This window comes from Antechinus flavipes, chromosome 2 (assembly GCF_016432865.1).
Source record: "Antechinus flavipes isolate AdamAnt ecotype Samford, QLD, Australia chromosome 2, AdamAnt_v2, whole genome shotgun sequence".
Classification (NCBI taxonomy): domain Eukaryota; kingdom Metazoa; phylum Chordata; class Mammalia; order Dasyuromorphia; family Dasyuridae; genus Antechinus; species Antechinus flavipes.
The window spans coordinates 599,684,333-599,704,156 of NC_067399.1; the positions used below are offsets into that span (position 1 = coordinate 599,684,333).

Below are 19,824 nucleotides of genomic sequence, written 5' to 3' on the forward strand. Positions count from 1 at the left end.
GGGGGTCATTTGAGCATCTAATAGGAATTCAAATCTCTGAATCTGGGTGTTTAATTTCCCAAATATTTTAATACTTTGTATATGAACCATACTTGTGGTACAATGGGCTGGCTCTGAAGCCCAAGGATTTTGGGAAGTCATTTTAACTCCTTAGATCTCAGGCTTCTCATTTGTGGGTGAGGGGGTTAGACTAGATGGCCTCTTCCAGTTTTAAGTTATATGATTCCATGAAATTGTGACAGATGGCATTTTTCTTTGATTGATATAGAAGTGAGTTCCAGGGAAGATCCCATATTCCCAGTTAGTAGAATTAGAGCAAGATCCTAGACTTTCTAACTCCTGGGCCAGTGGCCCATCCCTTCTAACATGCTATAGCCTTTCCAGCATGTCTGTAGTGTTCACGTAAAAGAGTGGTCATAGAGAATAAGGACACAAAAAATGACATGAGCTTCTTATGTCAGAGAAAACACAGGGTAAGAAGGAGGCTTCCTGAGATGCACATGTTTCATTGCACAAAGCCAGATACTTTATACTATGCATGTATATATACATACATACACATATAAACATGCATACGTATACACACATATATATGCATACACACACACACACACACACACACATACACACACAAATACACATCAGAGGCCACTGAGACACTCTCTGTAATTTGAACTTGCTGTAGTTGTGGAGTAAAAAAGGCTGAGGATGCAAATGTTCTCAGTTCAGTCTCCATCTCCTCTTCTTCCCCTTGTTTATGCAAACATCAAAGCTGGCCACTTTCCTCTGAAGAGACACTTCTAAAGCTGTTATGATTGACAGCTCTTGCCTATTAGCCTATTTGAAATCTTAGTTCAGCCCTTCTCCCTTTTGTCTCTACCTTTACTCAAGTGTGGTAGAGATAATATTCAGTCTTTTTTTTTTTTTAAAGTGTTCCTGTTTTTACTTTGTCTCCACATTGAAAAAAGCAAGTTGGGAGCTGGAGAGGGCAGCTTCCTCATTGTGTCATCTTGAAGGATATAACCTTTGTCTGATTAGTTCAGTGAATAAGACCTTACTCCAAAAAGGCCAAGGTCAAGGATTCCACCACCCCTTGTCAGGCAAGTTAGCTTTCCCATTCCCTAACCCTAGCCAACATTCCTGCCAGTGTGTCCCAAAAGAGTCTGAAAGTATGATAATGGGTCAGCCCAAATCTAGACCCTCTACTAGAAAAACAATTGAAGACATTCTACAGAGAGTGGCTCAGTGGAGTCTTCTCTAGCTGTAAAAGAACACATTGTATTGAGTAAATATTTAGAGAAGCCGCAGGGTATAAGAAGGCAGTGTGGTGCAATGGGAGGAACCTAAGATTAGGAAGGTTGGATGTGACTTCCACTGATTTGAGGAAGGTCATTAAAGATTTCTGAGACACCATTTTCTCACTCATAAGAACAGGGTTGATAATATTAGCAGTACTTATCTCTTATATGAAGATCCAGTGAGAAACTTTGTCAGCAACATTCTTCCTAACTATAAATTGCTATACAGATGTAAACTATTGTTCTTAACTGAAAGAGACCAACTCAGTCAGGAGCACTAGGTTTTAGAGTCAGTGATTCAAAACACAATCAGAAGGTCTGGGTTTGAAATCTTGGCTTTGCAATTTATTGTTAGAGTTAACTCTGGACAGAGCATTTAACTCTTCAAGGTTATAGTTTCCTCATCTGAAAAATGAGAAGGCTGGACCAGATGAAGGGACTCTTAGGTCCCTTTCAGCTCTAAGTCTGGAATCCTCGTCCTATCTTTGACACTCATTCTCTGTGCTCTTGGGTTAACCATTGCTCTTGGGAGGCAGTTGGAGTAGATGGAAGGTCCCTTTCATCTTACATTCTGCCTTCTGTTGTATAGCCTTAAGTAATCCATATTCAATACTTTAAAAGGCTAGTGACTTTATCTATGGGGTAGTCTCCTGCTGACACAAGTAACACCCCCATCCCAACTCCACCAGTGCCGGAGTCTATATAACCTTTATAAGGAGCTATGGCCAGAATAGATCATTTCCCTGGTAGCCAGCCTTCTGGGAATGAGGCTTCTTCAAATTTAGGCTGGTTATTTTGATTGAGAGTTTGTCACTGGACCCATATTTAAGAAGGGATTGATATAACCTATGCCAGTGGTTCTCAAAGTATGGTCTAGAGAATCCTGGAGATCTCTGAAACCCTTTTAGAGGGTCTACAAATTCAAAAATAGTTTTTATTTCCAATATGGTAAATGTCTATAAATAAAATCCAGATAAACAAAAACTCTTTGGAGAGATCCTCAATAATTTTTAGTAGGATAAAGATACTGAAAACAAACGTTTGAGTACCACTGACTATGCTGTGCTACTGTAGCCTTCAAGTATCTCAATGCCATGATGAAGGGAGGAAGTGGGGAAGGGGAAGGGAGAAAGACTTTAATAACCCAGTAACACAGGTTAGTGAAGAATGTTACAATGTTCATAAAGTGACAGTGTCATCATTTAAGTTTAACTGGGAGTGCTACAACAACAAGATCTTTTATTGTAGTGGGTTCTTATTGTAGCAGATCCAAATTGTTCCCCTATCTCCTGGGTAGTTTATTGTTTTCTTTCTAATTTTTAAAAATGTGAACTAGAAAATTATCAAAGGATATGAGCATTTCCATATGCAAAGGAGGGGATTATGTATGAAAAACTTGATCTTTTCTTGGTGATTTTCACCATAAAGATCCACTGGTATTAGTGAAAATAAAATTTTCCTTTGGATTGTGCAGTTTGGCGGAAAGAACTCTCTTTTGTGTATGTGTGGATTGAGGGAGTTGGGAAGAGACTGCTCCATTATATTTGAAAGATCCCTGCTCCGATTTATCATGATATGTTGTATCAACTTCTCTTTTGCACTTATTATCTAATCTGTCCTGAGCTTCTAGAAGCTTGGGTGTCTGATTGGTGGTTAACATAGTGTTCTACCAATATTGGGGCAGTGACAGCTGTAGAAATAGCTCTAGATATGGAATCAGAGAAGATCTGGATTTGAACACTGGTTCTGTTTCAAGTAACTATTTCTTGGTTCCCTTTTCTATAAAACGCAGGTGTTAAGACTACAAACTCTTTGGTCTCAAGAATCCTTTATCTTCTTAAAAATTATTGACAGTCCCACAGAGGACTATATTTATGTAGGTTATATCTATTGATATTTACCATATTCAGAATTAAAACCGATGCATTTAAAAATATTAGTTCATTTAAAAATACATTATATTTTTATATAAATATGATATTTTTATAAAAACAACCATACTTTTCAGAACAAAAAAAATCAGTTAGAAGAGTGGCATTGGGCTACATATTTTTGTAAATCTCTTTAATGCCCGATTTAATTGAAGACAGCTGGATTCTCCTATATGCTTCTGAATTCAGTCTGTTATGATTGGTTGTTTTGGTTGAGGTATATGAAAAAATTCTGGCTTCAGACAGATATGAAGTTGGGAAAAAATGAGAATTTTAAAAGGAAAATCATGTCAATATTATTATGAAAATAGTTTTGACCTCACAGACTCCCAAAACAGTCTTGGGAACCTTCAAAATTTAAGAACCATTGGATTAGATGATCTTTAATGTCCTTTCTAATGCTCTTTTAAATTAAAGCTTTTAAATGAACAGTTCCCAAAGAGTTAATGTATCTTCAGAAGATATTTTACTTATAGGTTCTTGCCCAGTTAATGTTTCTCCATTTCAGTGTTAAAGGGATTTTTCTCCCCGAAGGTTAACCAAGAAATTCCTCTAAAATTGTATTACACTCCTCCACTAGCAGCTAAATTCTGTGGTAATGTAGAGTTACTGTTTGTTCTTCTTCTATCGTAAACTGTTAGGGCTAGTAAGCCTTGATGTGGTTTGGAGTTGAGCTCACTAGGAAAAGCTTCTAAGGCCAAAGTGTAGAATACATGCTGATAGCATGTTCTTAAGGCATGAAACAGGCCTTCTGGCTGACTATTTGCATAAGAAAGATTTAGAGAAGTGTGGATTCTTGCAGAGTAGGCAATTATTTTGTACTAATCAGGATCAAGCTCAAGTACTTCAGCAAATAAATCACTAAAACACATCCTCTAACAGCTGGAAGGATCTTTAGACCATAGAACATTAGAATAACCATAAGAGGTCATCTCATCTAATTTCTTTCTTTTAAGCAACTGTGGTTCAGGGAAGATGAAGACTCAAAGAATACATTAGTGGCTGACTCAGAAGTGGAATCCAAGTCTCCTCCCTGTTAGTCTAGTATTCTTTTCATTATACCACATGCCCCTCTGAACATCTGTGACATCACATCTAAGTAAGATTTGATAAATTCTGAATAGACTTGCCAGAAACTAAATTGAATTTTGCAGGGAGGCTCTCCAAGGGGAATAGGCTAATGTACCTGCTGCATGGTTTCCAGTGAAACCAAAACATTAGCAGGAAGCATAACTTTTAACTTATTTCAGGGAGAAATTGACCCCCATGGACCAGTTTTCTACATACATGTTATTCAAATTAATATCATGGACTTTTCTCATATTGATCTAATTTCTTTAACCAGATCATCATATAGTACCTAATTAAGTTAATTAGCAAAAATCTACTTGGACTCAACTTTATTTTGAAAGTAGTTTCAGTATAAATCTATGCATTTAGCCTTTTTCAAAAAGACAGGGATGGTATTATTGTAACCAATAATTTATATTTTAGGATAGCTAGATGGCTCAGTGTATATGATGCTGTGCCTGGAGTCTGGAAGAACTAAATTCAAATTTAACCTCATATACTTATTAGCTGTGTGATATTTAATCGTCGTTTTTCTTTTAATCCACTGGAGAAGATAATGACAAACCATTCCAATATCCTTGCCAAGATAGAATGATCCAGAGGGACACAACTGATGAAGAACAATCCATACATTCTCAAATCTTTAGAACTGTATTCTCAGAACATTTGCTTTCACAAATGCCACCCAAGGCTTCAATACTAGGGTTTCCCAGGCACTTTCCTTACAATGATCTTGCGAAGAAGACAGTTTTAGCCCATTTTTACAGATGGGATGATGGAAGTTCAAAGATGTTAAACAAATTTCCCATGTGACCTAGTCAGAGCCACTCTAAACTCCAACTCTAGTATTATTTTCATCTGTACTAGAGATTTCAAACATAGTCCACAGATCACATGTGACTCACAGTACTGAGTACAATCCAAACCAGATTAAAACATAATTGATAAATACTTAACAAAACAAAATGTGATAAAATATAGATAATATTAATATATTTAGGAGAGATAATGCCATAAATATTAATTTTATGATTTTCCAAGTCAATATGCAACCTGCAGGAATCTTAAATACAATTTAGTGGCCCCATTTCTACTTCAGTTTGACATTATTGCTCTACACCATACTCAACCCAGAACATTATCTTTATTTTATTTCCAATTCTACTTTGAAATTCATTTCTTTCCCTCCTGCCTGTGACACTGCCATCATTAATACCACTCCTAGCACCATTATATAGGTCACATTTATATGATGCTTTGAGGTTACAAAAAGATTGATGTACATTATTTCAGTTAGTCCCCACAATAAGCCTGTGAGGTTAGGCATTTTTAAGCCTATTTTATAGATGAGAAAAATGAGGCTCTGGGAAAGTAAGCAGCCTGTCCAAGGTTATCCAACTAATATGTGGCTACAGTTTTATCCTTTGTATTTGAGAGAATACATTACAAAAACTGTGGTTAAGTCAGCTTCTGGATTCAGTTCTTAAACTTGTTTTATGTTTGTCATTTGTCTTCCTCACAAGGAGAAAAGCTATGTGTCTCTTTATTAGAATGGAAAACCCAACCCCCAACACACATTCTTGGCCTTTATCTGAAACCAAAGGAATAATTCCCTAGTGCCATATGAAACACTAATTCTCATTTTATTAGTGATCAATCTAGAAGTCCATATAACCTTAGTATGTCAGAAAATGGAGAGACCAAAGCAATCATTTAAAGCCCACCTCTCTAATTTATAGAAGAGTAAACTGAAAGATGTTAGGATTCTTACAAGGTTCTAAGTCAGTTATCAAATTTTAGCATGGTCCTTAACAATTCTCTAATTCACTAATGTACTTAGTATTTATTAGAGTTCTACAAGATTCACACCTTCAAGAGAGCATATATAAACTAGGAACCTCAACCAGGATTGAATCCAGGACATTCAGAAGTCAGAAAGGATAAGCCCACTCTTGGAGGAGGAGACAGAGTCATTCCATTTTCCACTTTTGTGCTGGCTGGAGGCTGAAATACAAACCTTTGGTGCCCCACATTGGGCACCAAAATGTAATGTTCTTCTCTAAAATATAATGTTCTCTGGGAGCAGGTTTCTTGGGGGGCTTCTGGAGGCAGCCTTAGTTTCAGTTCAGAGTAATCACCCCAAATGCAGCCAGGAGTTAAAATCCAAATCCTTTATTTTCTCTTTCAAGTATTGTCTCCTTCCTTGGGCCCGGTTAGCTTTCGTAGAGGCCTATCTCTCTCCTTGGTTCTGAGAGCTCTTGCCACTAGTTCTTTGCCTCTGCCAGCTTCAGCCTCTAGCTCCCTCCAAATGTCTCCAGCCAGCACAAAGGTGGAAGATGGAATGAATCTGAACTCTAATAAATACTAAGTACATTAGTGAACTAGAGAACTGTTAATTACCATGCTAAATTAGATAACTGATTTAGTACCTTGTAAAAATCCTAATAGAAAGCCATGGAGATAAAGTAATTTTGCCCAAACCCACACAATTTGTTTATGGCAGAGTTGACATTAGTTAGTATGTTCATCATCAACAAAAGTTACAATCTAAAGACTCATCTTTTTTATTTCAAAAACAAGAGGAAAAAATATCCTAATTCCATAAGATCAATGTTGACTTCTTGGTTTCTTCCAGACAACCAGTGACCAAAAACACTTTCAGGCAATATCGAGTGCTAGGCAAAGGAGGCTTCGGGGAGGTGAGTGATTTCTTAAACTTTGTATGAAGAGTATTTGTAACTTAAAGCACTTATAATCTTGGCAGGATTTCCTGCTTCCCTTGGGTTGTGTCTGAACTAGGCTTCTCAAACAGGATTCCTCAAACATTCTTTTTTAGGGCACACTTATCAATTTCCACATTGGCTGTGACTCAAGTTGGGAGTATTGCTGAAGAAGAGAGTAGGAGAGGAGAAGAGGGTTTTGGAAACCCTAGACAGGATTATGTCAATGTTGAGAGTGAGAACAAAGAAAGTTGGCTTTTCAGTAGCTGTAGGTTTGTGTCCCCTTAGATAAATCAATGTAAGTTAAGTGTCATAACAAATAGAATGCTGGTCCTAAAGTCAGAAAGACTCATTTTTAGTTCAAGTCAAACACTTACTAGGTATGTGACCCTGGGTAAGTCACTTACTCCTATTTGCCTCAACTTCTTCATCTGTAAAATGAGCAGAAGGAAATGGCAAACCATCTAGTGTCTTTGCCAAGAAAACCCCAAATCATCTCATGAAGAATTGGACCAGAATGAAACAAACAAGAAGATAAATCAGATCACCAGAGGAGTTTCCAATTTGAGATGATAGAAAGGGGAAACATTAATTGAAGAAAGCAAGGAAAGAAAGAAAGGAAGGAAGGAAGGAAATAAAAAGAAGGATGTAAGTCACATGATCAGGCAGAGTTAGTATTACAAGTAGGCAGAGCAGGTAAGTAGCTGCTGATATGTGGCTCTGGGAAAAAACCCTCAATGCTTTTTTTAAATAAGTTCACTAAAACCTGAAATTCCTCACTTAGAATTTTAGTCCTTTCACTTATAGGCTTTGCTCCTTTATAGCTCCCTGGGCACATAGACAGTACTTGGGGATTTTTCTCAGTTATTTATTCTGTAACTAATCAAATTCTTTCCAGATAATAGGTTTGGCTGGGGCAGGGTAAGGGCAGAAGGGATGAAAAGGACATGGGGTGCCAACAGCAGTTGAGAGAATGGGGAGGAAATACATGAAGGGCACCCATAAAGTGGGAAATCATAAACCAGGTAGACTAGGCGAATCAAAGTTAAATGTTGTTTACCTCACTAATTGTAAGTAAGTCCAGTGGGACTTAGCCAAAGTTTGTGCGATCAAGAAATATAACATTGAGATATATTTGCTTATTGAATTGGTAACAATGTGGAGTAAGTCAAAAGACGGGACAGGAAACCTTGAATTTCAGCCAATTGGAAAATTTTCTCAAATCAAACATGAGTCCTACTGTGTACACTTGGTCTGTCGGAGGTTATGTCTTAATTCGCAAAGAATGAAAAGAACATTAAATATGTAGCTGGAGGACCCAGATTCAATCCAGCTCCTCTAAGTTTCAGTTTAGTCTTCTGTCAAATGGCAGGGCTAGACAAGATGATCTTCAGATTTCTATTTAAATCCAGGAATCTTGGATCTGACCACATGCTCAAAAGTTGGTTCGTTGTCACAGTCTGACCCTGTCTAGCTCAAGGATTCTTCTGCAAAACGCCCAGTGTTTGATTAATTGTTTTTTTTTCTCTTTTGCTTCTAGGTCTGTGCTTGTCAGGTGCGGGCTACAGGTAAAATGTATGCCTGTAAGCGGCTGGAGAAGAAGAGGATAAAGAAAAGGAAAGGAGAGTCCATGGCACTCAATGAGAAGCAGATTTTAGAAAAAGTCAATAGTCAGTTTGTTGTGAGTATTGAATACAATCCAAATTGTGCAAGAACAACTGACAGTAACTCCAACTCAAACTATAAATAAAGAACACTAAGTGGAATAGAAGATTTATGCCCCTCTCTTTACTAAGAGAATATAAATCCTAGACTAATTCTCCCTACCTAGAAGTATGTTATGGATCCAAAAGGGACCTTACACCTTAACAAGTATAAATCTAATATTTTAGAGATGAGGAAAGGCCTCAAGTCACTTATTCTCAGACACAGAACTAGCAAATGGCAGACTTGGGAATGGACTCCTAGTCCAGTTTGCTTCCCACTAGATCACACTGGCCCTTCCAGTAAGCTCCAGGAGGGCAGTAACACAATCTCCTCTTTCTTTCAGTCAACAAGTCAAGTAATCAATAATATTCATTAAGCATCCACTATGTGCTAAGCACCAAATACAATGTATGAAACAACTCCAGTTCCCAAGGAGGAGCTTTAAAATCTTTAGTCCAGTGCTCTTTGCATATCAGATTCTTGCTAAATATCCTTGATTGAATCATCTCAAGATTTGCCTAACAAGCTAACTCTTGTTCTTATTCCTCATGGCTTTATTGAAACATTGGTTTCTATAGAGTCTAATTTGGTATATTAGGTTTTCACTTAGGGTGAAAAGACATTGTTGATAAAAATTAGCTGTCTTTTTACTGTATATTTAAAGTTGTCTTGGTATAAATATAGGTAGGAGAAAGGAATATGTCTAGAGAGGATGAGATAATTTAGATTAGAGTCTTCCTCCTGGGTAGAGTTTATTACCTGAAGATGTAAATGGACTCTTACTGTATGTCAAACAATGAGAAAAGAACCAAAAATCTCTCTAAGTACTTAGGGATAGTCCAATAGTTTTAGAAGTCTACATCCCTATTTTTCTTCTTCCAACAAAATCTTTGGGAGGACAAAAATAGAGGGGATCGGGTGTAAAAACAATCCTCATAATTATGAGTGCATGATATTTTTTTCTCTCCCCAAAAGAATATATACTTTTTGAGGATGGAAAATGTTTCACTTTTGCCTTTATAGTCCCAGAAACTGGTATAGTGCTTTGCAATATCAGGAACTTAGTCTATGCTTTCCAATTGATTGATACAAGTTGGTGACCAGAAAAAGAACTGGAATCTGTCAGAATCATGAACTTTTTTCCTGGGTTATTAAAGAGAGGGGGGAAACTTCCAAAGGGGTGAGTGAGGGCTCAATTATTAAGACTATTCTGTTTCTTCCTGCAGTATTTTCTGACCTCATCTAAGCAAGTTGGTTATTATCTCCCAGAGACCTAATTTTAAGGTGTCCCACAGCATAGACCTAGGAATAGCATTCTTCTCAGGATCCATTGTAGAGTCAGAAAGTATGACTTCCTCATCCATCAGTCCCCTTATTGTTCTATGAAGAAGCTCATTCAGTGAATTAGACTTGAAGGGAAGGTAGCTTAAAACTCTAAAAAGGCCAGCACAGCCCATATGACATTTGACAAGACAATATAGAAATCAAGGCTCTTGAAATATCATTCAAGAAACATTTTATTCAGTAAGCACTTACTGGATATCCACTGCAGTCAGGCACTGTAGTTGATGTTGGAGATGCAAAGACAAAAGTGAAAATGTCTTTGCTCTCAAAGAACTTCTGTTACATGAGATAGAACAGGTGTGGATTATAGGTGCATCAATAAGTCAATGCAAAATTTATATATACAAAGTACAGTGTAATTTTAAAACAGGACTGAAAAGGCATCATAAATAATGTGATATTTAAGCTAAACCTTGAAAACAATCAGGAATTTTGCAGAGGTCAGGAGAGATTGCCTTTCAGGCATTTCAGGCTTCAGCCAAGCCATTGAGGTATGGTGAACATTAAGAAGACTTCTTCGGCCAAAATGACTCCACAGTAACAATTCTGATAATGTCAATAGGATTTTTAGCCTCAGAAACTCTTGCCCATAGAATAAAATCTCCCTTTGAAAGATATACTTTTATAATGATAATATATATAATATATTATAATGATATCCAGCATGGTGCCATCTTTCCTAGGGATTGCCTTCATCATGTGGGATTTTATTCTGGATGTCTTGTTGGAGAAGTAGAGAGAGAGGTTTATGTTAGGCAGAAGCATGCTTATTTCTGAGAGGTTCATGGCCAAGAGCTTTTAATAGCTCATCCATCTCTTTCCAGTGTTGCTGTCATAGAGTTACACCAGAGTCCCAACTAGAGGGATGGAATACAGGAAATACTGTAACTTATTGGACATCCCTTCCTTGGAGGTAGGAGGGGACATCCATATGAGAAGTAGCCATTAAAATACAACTAGCATCAGCGTGTAAAACCCCATTCCCTTGACCTTCTCACTTCCCTTTAGTGAAACATACCTTCTTCCTCTCGGGCTTTGGCTGCACGCTATTCTTGTTGTTTATGTTCTAACATAACATTTTGTGATCAAGGCTTGCTTTGATATTCATAGTAACCAGGTTTCACCAATGTCAGAATGTTTAGGAGGAAAGGAAAGGGTAGGGGAAAGGAAGGATCCCACATGGTGTGACCTGCCCCCAGGCCCTAAACCCAGGTCCAGATGGTCTTGATGACGAAGGAATGGTCTGGACATGAGATATCCAAACACAAATGAATTAGACAGAGGCTATACCTCCCTAGGCAGCACACCTAGCATCTGTGCTGACCACAATGTCTAGGCTCAGCCTGAATTGATCAATCCTGAATTGTTTATTTAGAGGAGGACTTATTAAACTTTTTCCACTCATGATTTCTTTTTGCCCAAGAAATTTTTGTTCAACCCCAGATATGTAGGAATGTAAAATAGAATCAAACATTTACTGTCAATAAATCATAGTTTCATGACTCCCACATTCAGTTACAAGATCCCAGATGGGGTCACAACCCACAGTTTAAAAAGCTTTGATTTAGAGCAATGATTTTCAAATGTCTCCAGTTTATAGATTGCTCCAGAAGCTCCTGAAGATCCCACCCCATCCATTGGCAATTGCTAGAGCAAAAATAAATAAGTAAAAATCCTCACCAGAAGGGAAGGCACAGAAAGAAGCCTGGTACAGTTTTGAGGAGATTCCAGGGAAGCAGTGCCTGATTTTGATTAACTGTCTTGGGCTTTTTCCTTCAGGAAGTATAGCTATAGTGCTGTTATAAGTGCAAATGTGCCAAAGGCCCAGCCTGGAGATCCCCTGGAGTGCCCTTGTGGTTTGCACTTGAAGATCCACTGAATGAGAGGAAGTTAGTCAATCCAGGAATTCTGCCTGACTTCCACCCTTTTGGAGACTTAGAAGTTGACTGTAGCCATGGAGCAATATGGAAGGGGTCAATGGGAGGCCAGTTGGTTTCTAGGGAATATTATTTAGCTGTTGCCACTGCTTCCTCTTTCCCCCTCAAATTTACATTTTTTCTAAAGAAAAGAGGAAACAGGACTTTCTGTCTTTCTTGTGCCACAATGGTGTTACCAATGTATTCCCAGGTCAACTTAGCCTATGCCTATGAAACAAAGGATGCATTGTGCTTAGTTCTGACCATCATGAATGGAGGTGACCTGAAGTTCCACATCTACAATATGGGAAACCCAGGCTTTGAGGAGGAGAGAGCCTTGTTTTATGCAGCAGAGATCCTTTGTGGCTTGGAAGATCTTCACAGAGAAAATACCGTATACAGGTGAGCAAGGACGCAAACTACCAAATTCTAGTGGAACCTAAAATGAAATTGAGAACTGGACAGACTCTTAGAGGTCATCCTTTGCAACCCCTTCATTTTATAGGGGGTTGAGGTCAGAATAGTAGAGGGAAAATGTCTTAGGCAGGGTCGCCTAGAAAATTAGCAATAAACCTTTAGTTTTCAGTGCAGTAATCTTTTTACCCCACTCTCTCCTTATAAAATAACATAAACTGTAGGATGAAGTATTATTCTCATTCATTCTTTCCTCTCCTACTTCCAATGGGCTACATATTCCTCTCCATCATTTTAACTGGGTGCTCCCATGAACCAAGTTAATCCTGGACCCTTCGGTTAACCCAGAAATCATTGTTATGTGGATAGGTAGATTGGTGAGGGCCAACAACAGTAGACCCCGTGTCTAAAAAGTTTTCCAAATTCCTGGAAATTTTCTCAGTAGATTCATAAAAAGTTTGACCCCAAATATAAGAATGAGTCTACCCCCTAATTGATGTGGGTTCTTGCCCAATGAAGTTTTTTTTTTTAATTGCTTGTACTGGGGAGAGGAAAGTAGGGAGAAGAATGAAAGTACAATTCATTAAGCAGTATTTCTCCAACTGCTTTCTGTGGGTATTGACTGTAACTGGTTATACCTACTATCCAAGTGTCCTGCTGCCATTCTCCCCTGCCTCTCCATGTCTTATCAGTATCTAACAATGGCGATGACAAGTTGCTGAAATCCTATGAGGTATTTCTCCAAGGGAGGCAGAAGCAGGTAAGAAGGTCTCAAATCAAAGTCATTTCTGCAATTTTCTTGGTATATTCTCTCTCAGTCTCTCTTATCCTCACCCCAGGCCCACCAGCAGCCCACAGGCCTGTATACTCCCCTGCAATTGTTTAACAAGGAGGCTGGGCACAATTGTATACTGGAGTGGAGTTTATCTTGTGGGGTCAAGAAGGTTCTGAAAACAAGCAGGAATGTTCTCAGAGGCATAAGCTTTCCCCCAGCACCACCTTCTGTTTTTGCTTTATTTTCACTGAGGTGAAAAGAGAACGAGTCAGAAAAATTTCCCTGAGGGTTGAAAGAAGAACTCTTGCTCACTTACCTAGTCCTTTTAAAATAAACATTCCATCAAACCACAGACTGTTGGATCTGGAAGGGACCCTCATTCCCACCTACAGATCACCCTGGTGAGGCAGAACAATGATACCCACATCCTCCCTCTGGCAATCGGCTGGGGAAGTGCTTCTGACATATTTATATTAAGACTGGTATCCACCTGGGATCAGAAAATCAAGAAAATGTACGTCTATCATTCTAAACTTTAAATAATGGTGGTTGGCCCTATTAGGGTTTTTAGCCCAGAAAGGGGTTATTTTATTTTTCTTAAAGAAATCATGTAACCTTTGAAAACAAATCCTAAACATGGGCCCAAAGGGTCACTTTGCTGGGTTCCACAAACAATTAAAATATTGTTTAAAATATTTTTTATTTTTTTAATAATAACTTTGTTTTCAAAATATATGCAAAAATAGTTTTCAACTTTCACCCTTGTAAAACCTTGTGTTCTAAACTTATCTCCTTCCCTTCTCTCCACCCCATCCCTTAAATAGCAAGCAATCCAATATATATTAAACATGTGCAATTCTTGCATACATATAAATATATTTTAAATCTATATTTATTTAATAAATTAAAAGATCATTTTAATTATTAAATTGTATTAAAAATATATCCTAACACCCTCCTTTGAGGACAGTTGTTTCAATTTAAACAAATAGTCCATTAGGTTAAAATTTCAATGCAGATAGAATATTAAGCTTGTTGTAGGATGTTAAGTTCATAGACTTTTCTGTGAAATATCAAAATTGTTTACTTTTAAAAACAAATGCTATTTATCTTGTAATAGGTGAGGACTTAGGAAATCAAAGAAGACAATATCTTGAAGGTCCCATGGTTTAAACAGCAGACTTGAGAATGCTAGAACCCAAGCCTCCTGAGCCAAGTTCTGCACATTTACAATGCCTTCCAAATAAATATTTATCAGCAGATAAAAACCTTTTTATTAGAAACCATATATTTCTTTTCCCCTACCCCTATTCCTTTAACCAATGAAGTTTTTTTCAATGATCAAGGAAAGATGAGCTTTAAGGTCAAGATGGGAAAAGTCATGCTATCTACATTATTCCCTTTCTGGCCTTCCTTTCCTTCAGATTAAACCTAGAAAACTCTATCCTTCTATTTATCTAAGTCCTTATTCCTCAAAAAAATTTTTCCCTTGATTTTATTCATTCTTTCCCCATCCAACCTAATTCTCATTTATCCCATAATTCAAAGTTGATGCTTTATCCCTCTATTAGCCTGATCTTGACTGATTAAAAACTGGTGTTTTTCAACCCCAGTAGACTCTGTTCCATCTCTATCAATATAGACCTGATGCTGAAGTCTCCTCATCCCAGGCTCTTGGGCTAGAGCCAGAAGCTGGTCCTTAACCAGCCTCCTTCCCACCCTGTGCCACTAGCCTGAGGGCAGGAAGACGTCTTTGGCAAAGGATAATGTTTGTTCACTGAATTAATACAAAAAACCATGATAAACCAGGGGTGTGGTAGTTACATAGAGAGACCAGTGCACCAGAGCTAAAGGAGCAGGAAAGAAAGTGCTTTTGTCTCCACCAAGTCCTGGTTGATCCAAATAGGGTACGGCTGGGTTATCATACCTGCATAGCCAGTCTTGCCTGGGACTGTGACGTGCTTCTGCCCTCCGAAATGCCCTCCCTCAAATGTCTCTTATCTTTCCCTTTCAGGGATCTGAAACCAGAAAATATCCTGTTGGACGATTATGGTAAGTCAGGGAGTGGTTCTGAGATTCTGTTTCTCTCTACTATTTTAAGTAGTACTGGTTCTATGGCCCAAAGAGACACAGAGAAAAGCTTTCACAGGTTTGACTTAATACTGATCAGGAGGCTCTGGTGAGTGGTCATCCTAGAATTCTATAGGTGCTTTGTACTAACTTCTAACACTGGAAAAAGCCCCTCTCCCCAATTCCTTCCTCTACCCAGGTATTCTTATTTTCATAAAGTTCTGCTCTTATTTCATTGTTGTTATCTCTGGCTATTATTGCCTCAATATGTCAAGGACCTACGATTTTATTGGGATGGGAGCTTCTGTTGCCTTTGAGATCTCGACTAGAATATAACTGATAGTCTCAGAGGGTTCTCAAGGCTCAAAGAAGGTGACTGCTAGTGATAACTAGTGAATATCAGAGGAAAATTTGAATTATCTTTTTGACTCCAATAGCACTATCCCATTATACCATAATGTTCCTTAATATTAATGATGACAGTTGACAATTTAAACTCTTTATCTCTGAGGGGCAAATAATGCCCTATGTCTGTATCGTGTGTTGTACTTTTTAAAAATTAATTTCAGAAAAAATTAAAAAGCATTTATTTTCTTTCTTTATAACCTCCCAATCCCCACTCACTCAGAAAGGGAAAAAAAAACCCTTGTAGCAAATATTTATAGTCAAGAAAAATAAGTTGTAAGATTGGCCATGTCCTGTAATGTTTCATCCTATAGTTTAAATCCATCTCCTTCCTGTTAAGGGGTGAACAGCTTGTGGAGTCATGGTTGATAATTTTGCTCTGTAATTTTCAAAACTCTTTTAAGTATATTACCTCTTTAGATCCTAATAATAGCCCTCTTTGGTGAATAAGTTAGTTATTCTCTCCATTTGGTAGATGAAGAAACTGGACCTCCATGAAGTCTGCTAGTGAATCTGCTTGAAGATAGCTCTAGAATCTACAGCCCATCAGCAGGGATAAACCAAATTCAACTATGTCAGTATCAGCCCTTAGTGGGGAAGAAATGTGAAAAGGAAGGAGAAAAGTAATAGAAATATCAGCAGTAAACTTTGAGATTTCAGCATTGGCTGTAGAAAGAGGAAGGATTTTTTTTTTTTGCCTTATTCAGTGCTTTATTATTGAGGATTATTCCCATTCTGCCATTATTTCATACTCTCATGATCATTTGGTCCATCACCCTCATTTTAAAGATAGAGAAACTGAGACTCTAAATTAATTATATGACTTTTTTTAAGATCACTGTGATAATAAATGATAGAACTAAGATTCAAATCCCCTGGTCTTCTATTCCCAAATACAGGGTTCTTTCTACAATACCATTACTTTTTGTCATTTACCAAGAGCCCAGTGAACCTGAAGTCACATGGACTCCTGTTATGCCAATAACAGCCATAGAGCATTCTATTCTTGGCCCCTATTAATCCAGATATTGTCTGCCAACCCCTAGCCTGTGAGGATAAAAATCTAACTTTCCAGTCTTTGTGAGGAGGAAGGAGAGAAGGACTGAGCATTTGAAAATTCAGGAAGCTCTTTTCAAGAGAGACTTATCTGGGTTAAACATCACCTTGATTGGAATTCTCAGAATCAAGCCATGAGGGTGACCCAGTGCTGTGAGGCGGAAACCTCTGTGATGTGGGAAATTCTCCCTAACTGTGGTGGTGTCCCTGTCTGTGGGATCAAGTTGTTGCCAGGACACGAGCTGGGCCCCACTGGGTTGCAAGAGAGCTAGGGAAAGATGTTTCTCAGGAGCGACGTCTTTTCCATGTTTTTTGGTCATTCCTGGGTTATGAGGTCTTCTAATTGGGTCTCCCAGACTTTTCCAGCCCAGATGCAAATTTTCCTTTCTTCTTTCTTGAAGAGAAAAAAATAAACAGCCTCTCCAAAAAGGGCAAGGGTGGTGGTTGTTACTCAGATCAGTTTATAATTTTTCCCCTTAAGCAAATTGTTATAAAATGTCAGGAAAATTTCACATGTTTCCCATGAAGGAATCTGCCAAACCAAAAATCAGACAAAGCCCTCTCAGTTCAGTACTTCCTCAAATCATAGATCGTTAAAGGGGGGACATGCCCCCCAGCTTCATACGTTTGAGGCTCCGTCATGCAGACGAGTGACTTGTTTTGCTTTGACCCAAAGGACATTCAGCCATTAACCAGTGGACAGAAGTTACAGAGAGACAGATTTGTTTAGGTCCAAAAGATTCAACAAACATTTGTTAAATGCATACTATGTACAAGGCACTGTATGAAATTTTACCTATTCTAAAGGTAAAAAACAACAACTTATTATCTGAACAATCCCAGGGTGAAATGAGGGGTTGACTTGGGCAAAGTGGGGATGCTGGAAGTCTTCAAGTGTAGGCTACTTAAGCAGTTTTCAGGGATGTTGTAGGAAAGGATCCTTTTCAGATAACTTGGAATGATAGAATCTGAGATGGATTAGAACAGCCTTCTCCTTTGACAGATGAGGAAACTAGAGATCAGTGAGTGTCTTTGAGATGCTATAATTTTTGTGAGAGCTAGAAATTGATCTTCAGGGTCGTCAATTTCCGTCCCTTTCTTTGTCAAATAAAGAAACTGAGACCCCCTACAGGGGATGATACTTAAGGTCACACAACTAGGAAATGGGGGACTAGAAATCAAATCTCCTGAATCTGAGGACATTTTTTTAAAACCACATAACACCCCCTGTCTTCAAATAGCTTGCCCAAATATTTCCTTAGGCAAGTGGCATAATTCAAACTATATATAGGCTTTTGAGTCTCAAAGACTAATTTTACATTTACATAATACTTCAGTATTTCAAAACATTCATGTCCTTTTTCTCATTAAATCTTTACAATCAACATCCTATGAGGTTGTTAGGACCCACTTTAAAGATAAGAAGACCAAGGCACAGAGGTTTTATGTGATTCACTCAAGATATGCCATCAATTAGGGGAGAAGAGGGAGTATGGTTTGATCTCCTTCCAACCTGACAACTTTTCATTAGACTGATGCTTTAAAAGGTACCTGTGACCACTTCTTCCCTTTAATTATCCATACTGAGTAAAATCTCTCACATGCCTTTCCTTTTCCATAGGCCATATCAGAATATCTGATTTGGGTCTAGCTGTGAAGATTCCTGAAGGAGATTTGATCCGGGGCAGAGTGGGAACAGTAGGATATATGGGTAAGTAACCAGACCACCTGCTTCTTCTCTTCATCCTGTTTCTTGGAAAGGCAGTGAGCTCCACTCTGAAGAAGCAGTTAGGTAAGAAGGGAGCATTTGGTCATCAGGGCCCCTGGGGATTTTATATAGTTGGGGGTGAAAGCCAATCTCTTCCCCCCCATGCCCTCCCTCTTTGCCCTAGCTTCCTCTTCCCTGAGATTGCTGATGAATCGTCCTTGGATCATTAAGTCAGGGAGATTTTCCTGAAAGCATGTAGTACCAAGTACTCTGTCTTTGGAAAAATAGACTTGGCTTTTGTGGGTGTGCATGCCCACGCCAGAAGTTCCAAACCAACCCATGCCTTTGGAGATGCAAGAAGTGAACAGCCTCAGAAATTCTAAGTCATCTTGGATACAGGTGGCAAGCCCCCCAAACCTCACAGGCTGGAAAGCCCTGCTGTTTAAAAACAAACAAACACTTACCAAAAGTATGAAGCCCTAGCACTATCGTGGATGAGACAGGAGAAGGAGGTGGGTTTTTTGTCTTTTTTAAACTTAATACCTAAAACCAATTATTAATTGGCTTTAAGGGCAAAATCACTGACTTAGTCACATTGTAAATCTTAACCAAGCAAAAGGTCACCCTACGGATACTCAGCAGCATCCCTTGTTGACCACACTTCCTCGCTGCCCTAAGTAGTCATGAGGAAGAGACTGGGCAGCAGTACAAGCTCAGACTCTGCTCACTCTGGGTCTCCTAGAGAACACTGATACCATTGGAGGAACAGTATGTAGCATTTTTCCCAACCAGTGATAGAATAGAAGGCTTCTGCCCATTAGACCCCAGAACCTTCGGATCTTCTCACTAAGGAACTCAAAGAGCTTGACACTGGTGCCATAAAATCCACATGCTAAGTTCTATGTTATACTTAGGAAACTTTATTGTATGTAAGTCTACATTCCTCCATCTGCCCACTGGGGGATGTCATATGTATACATGTGCTTTGTGTGTTCTAGGTAGACCTATGCACATATGCAGGGAATTGCTAGAACCAGCACAAACTGACTCAAAAGAACTGGAGTTGTGAGCATTTATTCATTGAAGTCTGGCAAATGCTTCAAATTAGGGCTTGATTTATTGTTTTGTTGATCGTGTGGATTTAAGAAAGGGTTGGAGAAAAGTTAATGCAGATCAAATTTAAAAGTGTCTTGTGTGTTTTTTTCTGGAGAGTTGGTGGTTTAAATATTTACCATCACACCCCTACATATGTACATGTAGATGTATTTGTACGTCCATATACCTGGATTCACAAAATGAGTACCTCTATCCAGGTGCTGGTATGCTGGTGCTTACCTGTACTGATACCCGTATCTGTATGGCCACATATCATTGATCATTCATGTGTGTGCATGTATATTTTTGTATGC

General features: G+C 38.4%; 1 protein-coding gene across 1 annotated transcript in view; it reads left to right on the forward strand.

Annotated features, from left to right (window-relative positions):
- The window catches only part of GRK5 (G protein-coupled receptor kinase 5), a 306,115-nt gene that overhangs the window by 253,627 nt on the left and 32,664 nt on the right, over positions 1 to 19,824 (forward strand). The window contains exons 7-11 of the mRNA XM_051981523.1: positions 6,936 to 6,999; positions 8,561 to 8,701; positions 12,199 to 12,389; positions 15,191 to 15,228; positions 18,329 to 18,418. Of these exons, the coding sequence (XP_051837483.1) occupies positions 6,936 to 6,999; positions 8,561 to 8,701; positions 12,199 to 12,389; positions 15,191 to 15,228; positions 18,329 to 18,418 (524 nt within the window). The remainder of the gene's footprint in view (positions 1 to 6,935; positions 7,000 to 8,560; positions 8,702 to 12,198; positions 12,390 to 15,190; positions 15,229 to 18,328; positions 18,419 to 19,824) is intronic.